General features: G+C 37.3%; 1 protein-coding gene across 4 annotated transcripts in view; it reads left to right on the forward strand.

The window, feature by feature from the left end:
• Positions 1–19,764, forward strand: part of LOC149228449 (exportin-4 protein) — a 408,868-nt gene that overhangs the window by 228,767 nt on the left and 160,337 nt on the right. For all 4 annotated transcript variants that reach the window (XM_089378212.1, XM_089378213.1, XM_089378214.1 and 1 more), the window contains exons 17-18: positions 253–360; positions 18,408–18,481. In XM_089378212.1, coding sequence (XP_089234338.1) covers positions 253–360; positions 18,408–18,481 — 182 coding nt within the window. The remainder of the gene's footprint in view (positions 1–252; positions 361–18,407; positions 18,482–19,764) is intronic.

The raw sequence follows: 19,764 nt of genomic DNA on the forward strand, positions 1-19,764 counted from the left end.
TCAAGTTATATTTTAATCTATGGCCTGCCTTAGATGATATGATTATTTGTGCTCTTTCTTTTATGGGAAATGCCCTTTTAAGGGATGCTATATTTTTATACACTTTTTTTGTTATTAGAAAAATTTTGCACTCCCTTACTCTGGAATCTGAACTATCTCAGTAAATTTTTTCTATTAATTTCATTTTATACTTGTTTTTTGCTCTATTTTGCTTAGTTTGAATTGCCTTATAGTTTGTTTCAATACTTGCAGAGCAGAGGTGTACGAGCTGATCCCACTCCTATTCTAGAGGAGCTTTATTGGCTTCTACTAATATCTGGGCATGTCCTTGCTGACTCTGGTCATGGAGAGACTCCATTGGTAATGGCTAATTCGATAATGTTCTTAAGATTTTTTTTCCTAGTATCTCATTTAATAACATATTTTGTTTGGAATTACCATGATAGAGAGCTTATTTTGTTTTGTATGTAAATTTAAGAGCCAATATTATCATGTGGAAGTTTAATAGCTTACTGAGTTTTTTATATTTTGCATGCAAATTTAAGAGCCAAGATTGCCATGTGGAAGTTGATACAACTTTAATAGCTTTCTGATGTGTGTGTGTGTATGAGAGAGAGAGAGAGAGAATTTACTCTAAATTCTGATATTAGAAATTATTGTGCTACCCTCCTATGAATTTACCCCCCTATGGATTTGAGGTCGATCATCTCATGTGCAAGTTGTTATGAATTCAATAGCTTTCTGGTGTGTGTGTGTGTGTGAGAGAGAGAGAGAGAGAGAATCTAATCTAAATTATGATGTCAAGAGTTATTGTGCTGTCCCCTATGAATTTGAGGTCAACCATCTCTTAACCACTATAGCTGTCTTATGAGTTTCTATGTTAAATGCATATATGCAAAAATATCAATTTGGGTTGGAAACAATTTTATATCTGATAATTAGAGAAAATGGGAACAAACAGCATGTTTGGCCCCATAGTTTCATATGGAATCGTACTATGATAAATCTATATGAGAGATTGACTTTATATTTTTGTATCCATCATATACTTGGATATTAAAATAATCCTTTTTTGGACCCTGCATCTTGCACTTTGGGGCATGCAATAAAAGTTGCACTTAAGGAGAATGGTTCACATAATCTCATGGAGGAGGAGGTCACACCAGTGAGCTGTGGTTGGAGAATGGTACAAGGAAAGGAACCCCGAGCTGCTTCCTAGAGGAAGTCAGCTTTCAGGGAAGTAGTGGAAAGTGTGTAGAAACTGGGAATTAGTTGCAAGATTCAGTGTTGAAAAGGTAGGGAAAAAAGAACAATCAAAGTAGGCATCTTATGTGAGCGGAAGATGTTTAGAGATTGGGAAGTAAGAGATGGAAGGTATAAAAAAAGGAGATGGTATAACATAATCCATCACCTTGTACAGCATATATGGGGAAGGCAATTAAATCTAGATGAGTTACAGAAATATGTGGCTACATTAAGAATAATCTGACCATTATCTGTTTATGGGGAAGTCAAGTAAATCTAGATGAATTATGCAAACATGTGGCCATGTTATGAATAATCTGACCATTAGCTTCACCAAGTTCCAAAAGATTCTTCCTATAGGCAATAATTATATTAAACCATAAGGGATATGTGTTGCATTCTTTGCAAGTAGACTATGCATCCCGACATGATCAATGGGTTTAGGGTTTTAATCTTGTTGTAATCTAATCTTAGTTTTCAGCCCATGGTTTTTACCAATTGTATTCAAATCCTGATTGGTGGATTAGGATTGATTGATGCTTTACAATACCTAAATACCTAAAATTGTATCGTGATATGTTTTGTTAATACAATGAAAAAGAGGTGAGGCTCCAAGTTTTCTAGTTTTCCTTGTTTGGAATTTCCAGGGTAAATCTATTATGCATTGTGCATGCATACCATGGTTTACTTTCCTTTTTTCTTAGCAATTTGTTGGCTTTGCTTCTTTTGCATAGTTTTATTGGTCACTATTTTCTGCACAAGATTTAGCTCAAAAGACTAGATCTTGTCCTCAATAAGGTTATGGATGGGGCCTTGTTTAGTTCTTTCCAAACTATTGGATTCACCTAGAAATTTATCTTCAAGTGTCAAAAAATGTAAAATTTCAGAGTAGATGTCCTGGAAAGTGTACACATTAATGTGAACCAAGGTATGATATGAGGCCATAGGGTAAGTACCATATTTACCAAATTCGAATTCAAATTCAGATTCGAGGTCAATACGGAGAAAAATTGACTGTGCAAAAATTCAATATGAATTTTTTTTCGAGAATATATCTTGCAAATACTTAAACATGTTGTTTTTTCAAAATTTAAAAAATATAAATAAACAGCCAATTCATTAAATCTTTCCCTCACAAGAACTTAACTTCAACATTAACCTCTCCTGCCTAAGATGTTATAGACCCCTCCTAACTAAGATGGTCTAGAAATAATGAGGAACAAAATGCATCAAATTTATGTTGCTAAATTGACCAAGAATTCTTTGTTGAGTAAAAAAAATTTGGAAAGTGTTACAGTGTATGAATGTACCATTCCACATTTCTGAACGTATTTGGAAGGTTGCCAGAAAAATTAAAATTAATTGGTAAAATAGTTTTGTTGCAATTTTTTAAAAATAGAACTTATTATTCTCTGTCATACTTTAATATGGAATTTACTGTTTTTCGCAACTGCAAACTTACCATTCTCTGCCATACCTTAATATGGAATTCACTGTTTTGCACAACTGCAAATTTTTTACTTTTTAGCATGGAGTTTACTGTTTTCTATAAGTTTCTTTTCTTAAGGAGCTACTGTTCTTTTATTTTTTTAATATAAAATTTCTGGTTAACAAAAATTCCGTATCAAATTTGAATTACCAAATAATTTCATGAACCAGATCAAATCGTCAAAGTTTTTGGGCCAATTTGGCCGAACTTGGTAACTATGGTAAGTAGTAAGTACTACATTACAACATAAAACTAACTTGACAACATTGGTCCGGCTAGATCCTAAGCCACATAAACTTGGAATGTCGATCATAACTACCCAAAGAGCTGAAGGTTGTAAATGGTCATGAATGAGGTACACACTTCGCCAAAGTCATGTAGTTCACTACACTATATCGTAGTATGTCCTATATGTGGATATCCAAATGTACCCAAAGATTGGGGGAGGTGTGCTTTTAACGTTGTCATGTGTCTCTTTTAGAAAAAAACTAGATATCGATCACTCAACACCTCTTGAAGAAACTTTGATTGCTGACCTGTTGATTTCTCAAGCGAAATCACCGCTTTGATGATGGGATAACATTTGTTTTCTAATTTTGCTTGTTCCTTCTTATCATGTTCATCGTCATCAATAACAACATGGGAAAAAGTTGCAGACTTGCAGTGTTTGCAGAGTGCATGGTGGATTTATGGCAGAACGCTGCCGGAGGCGACTATGCTGACTGTCATCGGTTGTGGTAGTGACAATGCTTTTGGCCTTCTATGTGCATATGGAAGACGGATCAGAAACAATTTACCGGGGTCCATAGGCAGCGTTACAGGGGCAGAAATGGCTAGCGACGATGTTGGTGTGTGGTTTGTGGTTGCCAGGGATGGTGGCAGTGATTGTAGAGTGTTTGACGCATTGTTTTTAAAACCGGAACTGGTAACCGGACCGGTCCACCTAATGAACCGGTTTACCGACCGGAACCGGTCTAACTGAGACTGGTTTGGTCTAAACGAACCGGTTTTAAAAAAATACATTAAATAATTAATTTTTAATGAAACAAAACTATTTTTAAGATGTAAAACCATGATTCCAAGCCAATAGAGACAAAATATGCAAATTTTGCTCATTTATATACCATGTAAAGGTGAATATATCAAAATGGCACGAGTACAATACATATCATCGACAAAATAGCAAAATACATAAGAAATGAGGCTCTAAATGGCCTATAAAGTCCAAAAACAATGCTGCAAGCTATGAGGCCATTGGCCTACTACAAGTCTACAGTGTACACATGATCAATCATCAAGTCCATCACCACTACTAGACACAGGATCATCATCAGGAGCTACATAGACATCATCTGGTTCAGAGTCTGAGGATGCCTCAGCCTGATCTGCAACCTCAGTATCAATGCCACCAATGACAATAGAAGTGGACCTAATGGAAGCATGAGTTTGTCGACTTGCACGACTAGTGCCTTCCATTGGTTCCTTGCCTTTCCTTGATGCCGCTACTGATCCTGGTTCTGATACCGCCACATCATTTGCCTCATCCCCCGCTAAAGCCATGTTGATATCAAAATCAGCCTCAAACACAGGATCTTCAGTCTCCTCCACCCATTCTGATGTTGGATCAATATCGTCCAACACAATGGGATCTAGATCAGGTGATTTGCTCATCATTTGGTTCCTCCTCAGTCGAAGGTTGTATTACACAAAAACAAGATCATTTAACCGTTTTTGTTCCAAACGGTTTCTCTTCTTCGTGTGTATGCACTCAAAAACAGACCAATTGCGCTCACAACCTGAAGCACTACAAGTTTGACTGAGGACTCTAATTGCAAACCTTTGCAATTGAGGACACTGGCCACCAAATGACTCCCACCAATGTGCTGCAAAGAAAAAGACATTAATTAGTAACTTAGTTTATAATTTGAATTGTAAAGAACGTAAACAATTTTAACTTGAAATGAAAAACAAAATGGAAATTGGAATTGCTTACCTGGTTGGTCCACATCTCTTGCCATCTTTGCCAAGTTTTTGCCAAAAGTACCACTTGCCATATTGAAAATAGTAAGCTGTCTATGTATTTACAACTGGTCTACATGGCTAGGGACCATGCGCTCCAAGCAATCAATCAATCCAGCTCTGACCTCCCCATCATGCTGATCTCCTAGCCGATTTTTATAGTGATACCTTGGGTTCAAAAAATACCCGGCTGCATGTATAGGACGATGGAGTTGATTGTTCCATCTATTATCAATGATCTCCCATATACTGCCATATTTAGCTAACTTGTCCTTGTAAGATGTCCGTATCTGCTCCTTTGCCTGATCCATAGCTTCATAAATGTAGCCCATGGCCAATCTTTCCCCATCCACCAATCTTAGCACCTTAACAAGGGGCTCGGTAATTTTCACAAGCTCTACAGACCTTTTCCAAAAATAAGTATCTAACACTTTCTTTTTGGTGTCTTTTCCATCTGGTCTACGAGCCCATCGAGATTCAGATCATTCATCAGAGGAAAACATTTTCTGTAAGTTTTTATGTTGACCATTGAGACACTGCAACGTGAGGAAGTGAGTTGCAAATCTCGTAATTGTAGGCCTAACAAGCTCTTTGCCTCCAGTGCGTTTCCTCATTAGGTTCAATACTTGGCATGCTCTACAGTGTTTGTTACCCACTCCACTTTGCCTATATCCTCAAGCATGAGGTCTATGCAATGTGCAGCACATGGAGTCCAAAATATGGTCTTATATTTGGCTTCAACCATCTTTCTAGCAAGAACATAGTTTGAGGCATTATCAGTGATGACCTGCACAACATGCTGCTCCCCAACTTCCTGAATAACGTTATCCAAAAGCTCAAATAGAAGGATTGCATCCTTTACCTTATCAGATGCATCAACTGATTTCAAAAACATGGTTCCTTGAGGGCAAGAAACAAGGAAATTAATGATAGTGCGGTTCTTTCCATCGGACCATCCATCTGACATAATGGAACAACTTGTTTTGAGCCATGAATCTTTAAAATCAACCAAATACTCATCAATGGAAGATATCTCTTTTTGCAAAAGAGCTCCCCTCAAGTCATCCATACTAGGGCCTTTGAAGCCCTTTCCTGCAGCTATAACAGAGTCCCACATAGCTTGGTAATAAGGTGAGCGAGCAGCATTAAATGGGATATCTGAATCATACCACCATCTAGCAATGTATTGGTGAGAAGTTTCTTTGCATTGTCTTTTCCAATGCTGGTCCAAAGTGGGTTGAGAACTTGGCTGGGAGGAAGTGGGATTAGAAGAGGCAATGTTGGCAGAAGATGAGAAATAACTTTGGATGTTTGTTCTCTTTGTTCCTTTTGATGGTTGGCCAATAGAAGGATGAACATAGTGAAAGGGGTCATTGGTGGAAGGGATAGAAGCGGAGTCTTGAATTTCATAATCATCATACCCACTCTCTTTCATGGCTTCAAATAATTCCCTCTTCCTTGCAATGTCATCTTGGATGGCCTTCTCCCTAGCCTTATCCTCATAAAATTTTTCAAGCTTGGAAATGTATTCTGCCCTAATAGGACTTAACAATGCATTTGGTGCATCACATGGCTTTACTTGGCCTCTTATCCCAGCCAAGTGTTGTTTCAACCTAAGAATACCCCCACCTCCAATAGATTTATGGCATAATTTGCATATCATTTTTCCATCAATTACATCACAATGAGCCCATGCACTGTCCTTTTCTTTTGGAGCCATGTTTGCTTGAAATAATAACAATTTGCAAAGAAATCTGCCATTTAAAAAAAATTGCAGCTAAGCAAAATGGAAAACCAAAGATAAATGTAGGAAAACAAATGCACATGCAAGGCTCAAGCTACAAAATTTGATAGCATAGAGCTAGAGAGTTTATAGCATACATGATAGATCATAGAAGTGAGAAGTTTATAACACAAAAAAAAAATTCATGGACAGCAGACTCAAATGAGGAATTATTAAGTGCAAATCCTTACCTGGAAATGCAAACTAGCTCCCTTAGCCTCCTCTTGAAGATGGCAACTCCACTGACAGCTACACACTATCTCCAAAATAGCTCCAACTCTAACTCCAAGATGACTACTTCAGCAAAAACTCCACACTCTCCAAGCTCACAAACAAACTCACAAACACTCACAAACACTCCAAATCAGTTGTGTGAGACAAATGAGAGTGAGAGGGGTCTCTTATAGCTTGGAGAGGGTGTTTTTGGAGGGAAAATACCTTTACCTCCCCCCCAAAACCCCTAAACCACAAACCACCAACACCTTTTTGCATGATTCGGTGGGCATGCCAAAAATCGGCCGGTTTAGGACGGAACCGGTCGGTTTGATACAAACCGGCCGATTCCATCCTAAACCGGCCGGTTTTCACCGGTTAGGGCCCAAAAAACGGCGAAAGGCAAGGTCTAACCGGGTTTTTTGGCCGGTTCGGACCAGCCAGCTTGCTAACCGGCCGGTTTGATCGGTAATCGGTTTTTCAAAACGGTTTTTAAAACACTGGTCTGACGTAGACATCACAGAGCTTGCTGTCGAGGCTATTGGGCCCTGTTCTTTGCACGACATAGGTAATGCGTGTTTTTTGTATTTTTTTATATGATATTTTTTAACTCTTTTTTTTAATATATATATATATATATATATATATATATATATATATATGTTGCATGAAACTTTTAGGACCCTGACGTTTCAGGCTGTACCTGTACCCGAAACTTCGAAACTAGGCTGAAACTTGACCAAAACTCGACCATCATGTAATCATCTATGAGAGTTAATATAGACTTGGTTTTGCTTCTAAATTTTCATCTATGGGTCTTGTTCCCCTTTTTTTTGCAAGATAATGTGTTATTCACTTATTTATAACTTTCTTATATATATATATATATATATATATATATATATATGACATTTTGGCCGATGTTTCAATTGTCGTTTCCATTTTTAGTAGGTGATGTTTCTAAACATACCCGTTTTGGAATCTCCGAAACGTTTTGGCGTTTCATGCAACTTATATATATATGTGTGTGTGTGTTTTTTTCTTAATTTTTTTTTGAAATTCTTTTTTAATAGTTCTTTTATATAATTTTTTTTTAATATCCCTTTCTAATATATTTTTATTTTTAAATTTTTTTAATCTATCATTTTAGAAATATTATTATACTTTCTTTTTTCATATACTTATTTTTTTAACCCCTTTTATTTATTTATTTTTAAATGGCCAAAGGCTTAATGGGTATACTGGAGAACCTCCAATAATGTGTAGTGAAACGCTTCAATGGCACGATAACAAGGTTGACGAAGAGTTGATGGCCAAAGGACGGGATTTGCCAACATGGCTCTGATACCAATGTTATGAACAAAGCTCGTATACTCCATTAATCTTCAGAATACTTTGAAGACTAGGACATCCATTGTAGGACAAGTAATGTATATATAATTGATGTGTGATTACAATGAGGGTGAGGGCCTGCTTATATAACCTAGGTAGGTACCTCTTCACCAACGGTTATGTCTGTAGGGACATTCCTTTTTATTAACTAGTTACTAATTAATCATTATTTATTATTATTATTGCTTTACATTATTTGTATTATTTTATATATATTTTTATTCATAACATGCACCCAAAACCAACACCATCCTATATCTTAGAGCCATCAATATACAATGTCCACATTCTAGTATCAAACTATCATTACTTACATCTAAGTTAGTAGAATTGCCATTATTAACATGTAAGTTAGTATAGCTATGATTATTTACATCTAATATACAAGGACCATGATCACTGGTCTATGAACATTGAAGAAGATCAGACTGGGTTTTAGATGAGAAGGGGGATGATTGGGCCATATTGCAGCCAAGGGTGGTTTCTAGGAAATAGTTCCCCAGCTAGTGTTTGCAAAAACGATTGGTTCATTATACTTCTCTAGTTGTGTCATGGTATGTTTCATGTGAGGCTCACTATTTAGTCGTATCTAGTTACTCTTTCCATTATAGTGTAACCAGAGGTGAGACTAATTAGTGGAGAAGTATCCCTGAAGCTTCTGTGACAAATCCCTCAGTAGTAGACCAGAGGCCTCAAGTGTGTCCACACCTATGATGTTAATCACTTGAAGTACTTGGGAATCAGAGGACAATTTGATCAGGACATCTTTAAGCTCGCCTATATCCTTAACTTCAAAACTGTCTAGATGAATGATCTTGGCATTGGTTTTTCCTACAACAACATTAATTCTCTTGCACACATAGTAACATATGATGTTGGAAGAGGCTATAAGGTCCAAAAAATTGTGCACATTACGATTGCAAATCTCAAAGGTTAGAGGGAAAGGTGGGGATTGCAATTTTGAATGGACTTTGATGCTTGCAACGTTTACAGAGGGCTTGATAGCATCTGAGCTACTTAATGTAGTGGCATGGGTTTTAGCACAAGTTTCAGGGTTTTATGTAGGTTTGTACTAAGCAAGAGAGGGTTCAAAGGCCTTCAAAAGTAGTTCCCTTTGCTATGGAAGATTGCAAAGATCACAAAGTCACACCTTAGCCCTGATCCTCTTCATATATTCAATTACATTATATTCTAGGGGCTTGTTATTTAAAGAAATTGAGGGTATGATATTCTCAACAGGAGATGAAGACTTGGATTTCTTCATGGATGTAGGGGTAGGGGTTTTGTTGGTCTGTGAAGAAGTTCAGTCCTACTTTATGTTCTGCATGAGAGTGGCATTTTTATTGGTATTTTGTGCAACACTAGGGTTAGTCTTAGGTGTGTTACCTACTCAGTTGTACTTACCAGAATAAGGAGGACTCCATTGCCTAATGGACAAGGCACCAATCAAATTTTTCAAGACCAGAGTTCAGTAAGGCAATCTTGCCCCTTTCTTCCTTTCTCTTCTTCTAGCTTCTTCTCTAATTTTTCTCTATGCAAATTCCACACCCCCATGAGGAAATTGTAAAAATGTTATTAGCATGATGAACTTATGTAAAAGACTTAGACCCTTGGGACCTGGTTATCAAGGAAGTTGCTATAGAGCATTGAACTGATAGATGGTTGTGCACCAGGTGTGGTTCTAGGAACAAAAGAATGATGAGGTAGATGTGGGGCTAGCCATTATAGGAGCTGATGCTGAAGAAATAGAACCACTCTCATGGTCACATAAGTCACCTGACACAGAAACATGAGACAAGACATACACGGGGGTTCGAGTGTTGGATACAGACACGTTGATCCCCCTGAACAGGACAGTCAAATATTCAATTCATCAATGATCTAATAGGAGAAAGACAATATAGTAAGATAAAGATACTGTAGTTTTCTCATTAAGTCATCAAAATCAAAATGTGTTACATAGATAGTGCAATACCAATGGCAAATAGAAATAGTAAATACAAAACAACTACAAGTATACAAGCCTCAAGGCAGTAGGTAGCTCATGAGTCATCAATCCTCATCATCAAATTCAACATCGTTGTACTCATCATCATGGTCACCACTGCTTTCCTCTGCTTTATCCTCCTCCCCTATATCCAAATTCATCTCTACATCTGTTGGGGTGGAGGATGACCACTCTATAGTATCACCATCATCAAATGTGACATGCTTTAGCTCTAGCCATGAATGCTGTAAAAAATAAACAAAAAAGGCACAAATTTGTAAAAGAAATGCACATGCAAATTGCTATAATAAAAATGCAAAAAAATTAGAGAGAAAATGCACTTACCTGTTGCTTGAATCTCCTTGAAAATGCTCCCATGCCCTTTTCTCTTTGCTCCCAAACATCCACAGAAAACCCAAAACAAACAAAAGAAGTGAATGTCAAAAAAGAATGGGCAAAATTGCCTTTTAATGTTGCGCAGAATGCCCAAATTCGGGATTCATGTCCTAGAATCGGGACATGATCGTGTCCTGATCGGACACGACCGAACACGTTCGAAAGGACACGAATCCGACTGAATTGTGTTTGATTCACCCGATTTGGGACTCAGTGGGCCAGGGGGACGAATCTGGTTTCATAGATGAGTCTTCATAGCTTCCTTGTTAATTTTGGCTGAATCTTTATCATCTAATGATTTGATGGCAATACAAATGATTTTCGGAGATGTTCTTTGTAAAATCCTACTTCATGTCCAGAAATTTGTCCAAGGTGTTATTTCAATTGGAATATTCCCCATGTCATATGCTTCCCACACAACTTGTAACTCAAATTTTGTCTATCGAAGCCCCCATTGGGTTCACCATATTCCCACATAGGGTCCAAATGTTTTGGCATGTTTATTGATTTTTTTAATGTATGATTGAACATGTGGTACAAGAAGAGTTTTAGACAAATAAAATTAAAAATCCACATTTTTACAAAAAAACATGTCCACTTAATGAAACAATAATGGCAAAAAACCACACTCCCTGCCCTAGCAAAATCATGGAAAATAAATGGGTGACTGAAACCCAAGGAAGAAAAGGAGAAAACAAAAAGAAATAGGGCCAAATTTGAGGCCCATACCTACAAATCTGTGAACTTTTGAGGAATGTCGGTTCACAATCTAATTTTGTTTGAATGGGATCCTAAATATCATCGATTTTCTCCTATTTAGGCTTAGTGGATTTTTTCTCCTACTCCTCTGTTCTCTAATCTGATCTCTGTTTGCAAAATGAGATTAAAAATCCCACGAAATTACTTTATAAACAAGTCTGGGTGTGGACCAATGTTTTTTTTCCATCAATTCGTGATAAAATCACCATTTTTTCGTTGAGGAAAAAATTGCGGAAAAATTGGGCCCTTGAAAAAACCTCGATTTTTTGATTTTATTGCGATGCTCGCAACACTGGGTTGAATAACTTATATTTTTCTCTTAAAACGTTGGTAAGGATTGCGATGGGAGTTTTAATCTCTTGCCATGAGCTGTATGATGCTATACAAGTGCACACTCAACCACTAGAAGACGAAGGTCAAAAGGGAAAGGCTCATCACAACCCAAAATCAATAGGAAACTATGTAAAATCACTCAACTTATTAAACATGAAGTAAGAAAGTGATTTCAAGCAAATAAAATATTTGTTGGGTAAGTAGATGCATAGAAAAATAACCATAAAAGACAAAATTTAAGTTGAACGAGTGCGAAAAATCACTTGGGTTGAGTTGTCTAAATCTCGTGTTGACGAGGACGACTAAGCTGTATCACGTCATAATATATAGTGTGCTTTACTCTCCAAAGCACAAGAGCTAATCAATGTGAGTAAGAGGGAGCACAATGAGTTCTTTTTAAAAGTTTTCTAGAGCGTTATTTTTCATTAATTACTAGTAACTCATTTTTTAACTTGACTTTTACCTTCAGTTAAGTTTGTTTTACATAGGAAAAGCTTGGGAAAAAAGCATCATGAGTGAGAGAAAATCTTGGGAGAGTTATCATGTCGCTAGCTTGAGGCTCAAGAGAGTGGTATAACACTAAGTTAATGCCAAAGTAGTGCTTTAGCACTGACTTACTCAAGGAGGCCAATAATTGAGGTCAACAATGATTTTTCGAGGCTACAATGCTGAGATGATGCTTGGTGAGGAGCGTTAGCACTACCTTGGGGCTAAATGGGGTGCTAAGGAAGTCCACGGAGGAAGAAAATGAACTTGAAGGCCATGTTCTGGAGCTGTGTTGTTTACTTGAGGTCCATGGGGGGCACTATAGTGCTAGATTGGTGGTTAGGAGGGCGCTACGGAAGCTTAAAAGTCAACATTTCAAGAGAAAGACTCAAAAGAAGTAGTGAAGACACCATTTCCACCATTTCCACTGCTGCAAATATTCATAGGCAGCAACCTACTTGATTGAGTCTGCTTTCTGCTTTTGCCTTCAAACTTGTTGTTTTTGGCCGCTTCACAAAAATGAACTTGTACAACATGTTACATATCAAATTGTGCAAATCTAATTTTGAAGCTTTTACCTAGGGCACTTTTGTATCTATCCTTGGATCTTTTGTAATGTTCCAAACTTAAATAAATAGCGATATGCAAAGCAAAAACGATTTTGAACACAAATTTTAAACAATTAGCAAATGCTCATAAAAACATTGGAATTAAGAACCAGCTGAGCCATTTTATTAATCAATGGAGCAAGTACAATAGTATGGAGGAATGCACCTTGGCTTGCCTCAATGGCAAGCGTGATAGAACCTAGGTGATAATACAATGGTCTCAAATGATGGAAATGATTGCTCCTCTAATGCTCCGCGATGCCTAGAAAACTTCACTACTACCTAGAAAAGGGACTGCAAGGAACTCCTCCTCTGGTGCTCAGAAAATGATGAAACTTCAACCGCAAACTCCTTGGCCAAACCCACAAAAACCCCGAAATGGTTTGGCCGGATTTGGACTTCCCAAAATAGACCCCCAAAGGCACTATTCAATCCCCAATAATTCTACACTGTCTGCTGCAAAGATATGGCTTAAAAACCCATCTTCGGTGTTCAGAAAATTATGAAACTTTATATTTGGGATCCTTGTTAAAAACCCAGAAAAACCCAGAAAGGATTTTCGCTGGTTTAGACTTCTGAAATTCGACCCCCTTGAAGTCCAACTTCGCAATTGCAAAACTTAGCCTGCTGGAAACTGCCTGTAAAGGCTCCCGGAAATGCCCCCAAAGTACTAGGCTGACCCTTGCTACCAATCCTTGACTTCCCAGGTGAGCTCTTGGCCTAAGACACCTGCTTCTAAGCTCCACGAAAAATTGCTGAGTGGCCTCGAGCTGTCCCCTAGCCCAGCGATTCCAATTGCTAGAATGTTGGCCCTGCTGGCTGTAAAACTCAGCAAGAATGTTGGTCTGTTGCTGCTATCTCAGCTCTCTAACTCTCCGACAAACAATCTAATCTCGGCTAGCCTCTATCTCCCTCTACGTATTCTCTGGCTGCCTAGAAATACACACTCCCTACTCTGCGCTGGTTGGTGGTGCTATGTCACTGCCCCAAAATCCCTGAAATCCTTGTAGAACTGCCTCTCTAGGGCAGGTGTGGATGGTTCCCCTAAGTAGAGGTTGAATCTCCCGCTTGAGAGATTCGTGGCTAAACAAACAGTTGACTCAGCTAAACAACAGAGTGAACAATCAAGTGATTTTGTTTGCAAGATGTCTGAATGAATCCCAAAATGAGAGCTGCTCCCTCCTTACAACTCTTTGGGCGCCCCTTGCCTCATGTGGGCCCTTCCGTCCACCTATTCGACTTTCCCTCCAAGCTATTCGAATGGGCCAATTCGAATTCCCATGTGGGTGGCCCCTACATTCCACTAGCAACCAAATTAAGTCGAATTGCCTCCTAAGTCCCTAAGTCGAAAATGATGGGTTCTCTTCCTTAGCCAAAATTGTGCAAAATTGCGTAGCAACACCCTATTACAAATGTGTGTTTGAGAAGGGACTTGACATCTTTGAAAATTTGATAGTTTAAAAAGTCCTAAAAAAGAAATTACAACAAAAATTTCAAGCTGACCTGTTTGAAACTGATTTTAGGATCATTCAAAAACCCTAATTTCCATAAGGCATATCTTCGACAGTATAGTGAACCGAAGTCTAAAGTTTTTACGTGAGGTACTGCTATATGTCTCCATAGGTCTATTTTCACTGTCTAAAACATCTCAAAAAATAAGTGATAGTGAAAATGCCAAACTGATCTGTTCGAAGCTGATTTTTGGTCTATTCAGAAACCTCAACTTCCATACGAATATCTTAAAAATTACATTGAACCAAAGTCTGAAATTTTTACCTGAGGTACTACTATATGTCTCCACATGTCTTGGGAAGTTTCACAATCTAAAACATCTCAGAAAATAAGTTATGGTGAAAATGCCAAATTGATCTGTTTGAAGCTGGTTTGAGAACTATTTAGAAACTCTAACTTCCACAGGGCATATCTCCGAAATTATAGTGAACCAACGTCTGAAATTTTTACGACAGATACCTAGAGATTTTGCCCGTCTTTTTAATATTTCACAGTTTGAAACATCTCAAAGGAAAAGTTATAGCGAAAATGCCAATTTGACTTCTTAGAAGCAGATTTTAGGAGCAAGGAACAATCATGAACCCTAAATTCCTCAGAGAGCATATCTTTGAAAGTATAGTGAACCAATGCCTGAGATTTTTACCACATGTACACAGAGATTTCGTCTCTATCTTCTCAAAATTTCATGATCTAAAACATCTTGAAGATTATAGCGAAAATGCCAAGATGACTTGTTTATTCCACAAATCACATTTTTGCTCCACCTTTAAAACCCCAAGAGTATTTCCCAACTTCTTTTGTGCACCTCAGATCTCTTGTTGCTTGGGTGAAAATTCCAAATCGATTTGTTTGAAGCTGGTTTGAGAACTATTTAGAAACTCTAACTTCCACAGGGCATATCTCCGAAATTATAGTGAACCAACGTCTGAAATTTTTACGATAGATACCTAGAGATTTCGCCCGTCTCTTTAATATTTCACAGTTTGAAACATTTCAAAAGAAAAGTTATAGCGAAAATGCCAATTTGACTTCCTAGAAGTAGATTTCAGGAGCAGTCGTGAACCCTAAATTCCTCAGAGCATATCTTTGAAAGTATAGTGAACCATTCCTGAGATTTTTACCACATGTACACAAAGATTTCGTCTCTATCTTCTCAAAATTTCATGATCTAAAACATCTTGAAAATTATAGTGAAAATGCCAAGATGACTTGTTTACTCCATAAATCAGATTTTTGCCCCACCTTAAAACCCCAAAAGTATTTCCCAACTTCTTCTGTGCATCTCAGATCTCTTCTTGCTTGGGTGATGTTCAAATGCGCTCATCTATCCTTTATAATGTTTCTACATTCACTTATGGGACCTGTAAAACTGGCTGGGTAGACCTGTACTTTCTGGCTGGGTCAACTTTTCAGAATATTTCATATCTACTCATTATTATGGAGTTAGAGGGGGTGACATGTACTGTTGGATAGGTCTTGGAATAAGCTATTCAACCATATATTTTATGCTCCCATTCGAACTAGGTATTTAGAGTATAAGTGCCTTCAAAGTTAGGGTGTCCAAACTGGTCATCAAAAGCCTAACAACAATATTTTCAATAATATCCATCTTGCGATCTTTGTCTTGGATATCTGTAGTCCCCCACTGTTTTTTCACATCAATGACAACAATATTTCCAATAACATTATTGAGCTCAGGACATAATGAGACAAGTGGGGATCTGAGTGATTAGTGGAGAAGACATTCATTCAATTGTGCAGTATGCAGAGGGAGAAAATAAGGAGCAGCAAGTCAGAAATATTCAGCCGATGGTTTGGTATGAGCTGTAGATTGATCCAAGGAAGCCAAACAGCATGGGCAGGGGGACAAAACTGCTCAGAAATTTCCGCGTGTGCCAGGAGGCTGTCGCAGTGTGTGGGCAGATGAAAAACAGGCTTAGGCAGCAGACTCTGGCTGCAATATTGTGGTTGAAGACAAATTTGTCAGCTGGAAGTTTCCAGGTTTTGCTGTGCATGATTTTTCCTCAGTGGGCATTTTATTTTCCCGGTTGGGAAGGTCTTTGTATGCTAAATGTTATTACAAATGAAACGACAGATTTGAAAGACATTTTTTTTGTGTTTGTGAATGAAATTGGCTGATTGAATTTTTGCTTGCACTGAAAACTAAATTTTATTTACCAATTGAAATTCCAATAGGACATTTTGTTTATCAATCTGAAAAATTAAATTAGAATAGCAAGGAAAATTGCTAGGAAACAATTTGTCATTTACTGGTGATAAAAAATTAACAGTTAATGAGTAATTTGACTTCTAGTTTTTCACAGTTTTCATTATTGAGTAATTTCCACCTCAACTTTTTTTTAAAGAGATTATACATTTTTTGTGTGCCTTGCTCCATCACAAGTAATACTGAATGACACTTTGAATATCATTTGAAATCACTTTGAGGATAACTTCAAAAACCTTATGATGAAAAGATTTTCTAACCTTATTTTTGAGATCACTCTAGTATCAAATTGTGATTACCAATTCTATGGCTATAACTAAGGGTCATGATAATGCAGTTGAATGTAATGACCGAGGAAAGAGATTGGGAGATTGAGAGGTATTTATTGCAATGTGGAAAAAGTCGAAGTCGGGATTAAATTGACAAGGGTCCAAAAGTTGAAAAACTCATTAAAGTCGAGAGTTTTTTGAAAAAGTCAGCAAAAAGTCAGTAAAAGTAAAAAAACACAAAAATATTCATTTTTATTTTTATTTTTTTAACATCTAGAGTATCCACAGTCCATTAGGGCTTGTAGTCCGCAACATCAGATCTGCAATCTAACCAATGAGAAATAGACAAGAACAAAGTTACAAACATATAGCTTACTTGTTGAAGTAGCCCATCTAGATCAACCCTTTCTGCATTTTTTGTCCTTGACACCTGGGAGGTCCTTTGCCTCATTTGCCATCAATTGCTCACTGAGTATTTGTTGCTCCAAAATACACAATATACTCAACCCTAACCAGATCTACTTCTCAAATGGATTTGACCACCAAATCACTGTACAATCAGCATCAAAGTATATCATCAACTCACAATGGTTTGGCCCTTTCAAGACACTGAATACTAGTTGTCCAAAACCCTTATTGTTCAGCCTCCTCACAGCAAATTTGCCTCATCAAATTCATTGTATAACAGCTCTAACAGTAGTGGCAACTCAGTAATTTTACTTATCAAATCCCTATATGATAACCCTTAAACACCACTGTCATATCCAACATTCAGCAGAGATGGACGACTTTTTGGATCGACTCCCGATAAAATCGGGCATATAATGAATAAATCGCGATTTTTTCATTTCTGAAAGAGTCTGCAAAAAATTGGAGGATTAAATTGTTTTGTTGAAAAAATCGCAATTTTAGGATTTAATCCCGATTTTTTGCAGATTTTTTCCACACAATTTTTAATTATTTTATTGTAAGAAGATAGCTGCTAGTATCAAATTATCATCAATAGTACGGCTAGAACCAAATATGCTAATGCAATTGAATATAATGAAAGATGAAAGAGATCAATAGAGGAGGAGATTATGGGCATAATCACATGTATCTGTGCTTATAGATACTACCTTTACCGGAAAGGTATTTTTGAAATGATAATGGCTCACTTTTGAAGTGATAATGTCTCATGTTTGTATGGCATGGCCAACCGCTGGGGTATAGCTGGATACTAGTGACATATCAGCATTGGTAGTCAACTTTCCAAATTTACACTAGGATGCTTTCATGAGTAACTATTATTATCATGGCCATGGTTTGCATTGTTTTTATGTGTTGGAGTTATGCGATTCATGCTATTCTCATTTGAACTCACTACAAAGAACTTGTGATATTTCCCTTCTAGATGTATGCCAATTCTAGCAATTATATAATACTATTTGTATTCATGTTATTCTTCTCATATCTTTTTTATTTATTTATAAATGCGTTTGTAGATTTTTTGACTTGAATTGTATCTTGAATATCCCTTAAAACTTGTTGGTGCATCAAATGAGTGTTGTTAGATCTTTTGAAATCCATTTGAAGGTTAAAAATGTTAACCTTGCATGATAAGTCTACCATATGAGTTGATTTACTGTAGTCATTGAATGAGGAGTTAACATTCTGGGCATAACATATTTCTTTCCTATTGTTATGTAGGTTCCAGAGACAATACAAGTTCAATTTTTGGATATAAGAGAGCCAGAGAATCATCCAGTAGTGGTTCTATCTCGGTATTATCTAATAACTTGTTTCTGTAACTTTCTTTATAATACTCTACATGTGAGTGTCGTGCATGCACTTGGACTTCTGCACACCTCGTTTGATAACATTATAGAGAATGCATTTCTTTTGTCATACTATTGATGCATTGACCTTCTTGATGGCAGGCTCATGTAGAGCTATGTAGCCATTTTGGTGGACTTATGCACACTTTCATTTGATGATAACATTATGGAGTGTGTTATTGTTGTTATACCATTGATTCATATACTTTCTCGATATTACGTTCACATAGAGCCACTTAGCTCCCATATAGAATAGCTTAGGTTATATGGATATCGTTGACTCCTTGCTTATTCTTTATCTTAGGTCTTGAATCCTTAAAATTTATGAATATGAATACATAAAGCTATTGGGCACTCCCACTGCACACATTTTGTTCCCTATACAGCTCTTCTTACGTCTTAAAACCTTAACAGATTTAGTGCTTAGATATCAGACTGTCCAGCTATAGCTTGTTCCTTCCATGCTATTATGGTGATCCGTTTTGGATTTAGCACACTTGGCAACTTCATGATCAGATATAGCTTGTGACATTCTTTGTATTTTCAGTTGTTCGACATGCTTCAGTGGATCCCTCTTCTATACCTCTTTTAGAGGCCACCTTCAGAATGGTATGGAACTGTCTTGGTGTTGGAGATAAGGCTTTCAGGCAGGGTATTATATCTTCACTGTATGATTTGCACTTAGCATTGAAAGCAGAATTTGTGATGTAACGCCTTCACTCCAATGCATCATGTTCAGATTGGGTGGTTTTGTGAATAAGGCCAACCTTGTCCCATGTTCAGAGAGGGGTGGTGTTGTGAATAAGGCTAACCCTATTTTGAGCTGTACGTTGCATTGCATCTGTAAAACCATTGTCATCTGTGTTTGTTTGTGGCTTGTTACTGCTCGTTGTATGAGGGGTAATCTTATGACTTTCATCACATGACAGGATGTTTCAGATTGCATATATGGATCATTGGAGGGATGTGTGGTGAACATATTCGAGTTTCTTTCATTCATGATAGTTTTGGCTTACACACATATGCTTAGAGATGCCGCTTTCATTTGATAGGGTTGGTGTGTTGGTAGAGGAGACTCACTCTTCTGCCTCTTGATGGATTGTGACATTTTAATGGCTTGTGGTGCTTTCTTCATGTTACATGCAAGTTGGTGCTAGATGATGAGATGCTCCCTTGGTGTTATGGTGTTTTCTTAATGAGTTGGCATGCTCCTAGTGATTGATATCTTG

This window comes from Pinus tabuliformis, chromosome J (assembly GCF_031772625.1).
Source record: "Pinus tabuliformis cultivar Carrire ecotype Pingquan chromosome J, CPIR1, whole genome shotgun sequence".
In the NCBI taxonomy this organism is placed as follows: Eukaryota; Viridiplantae; Streptophyta; class Pinopsida; order Pinales; family Pinaceae; genus Pinus; species Pinus tabuliformis.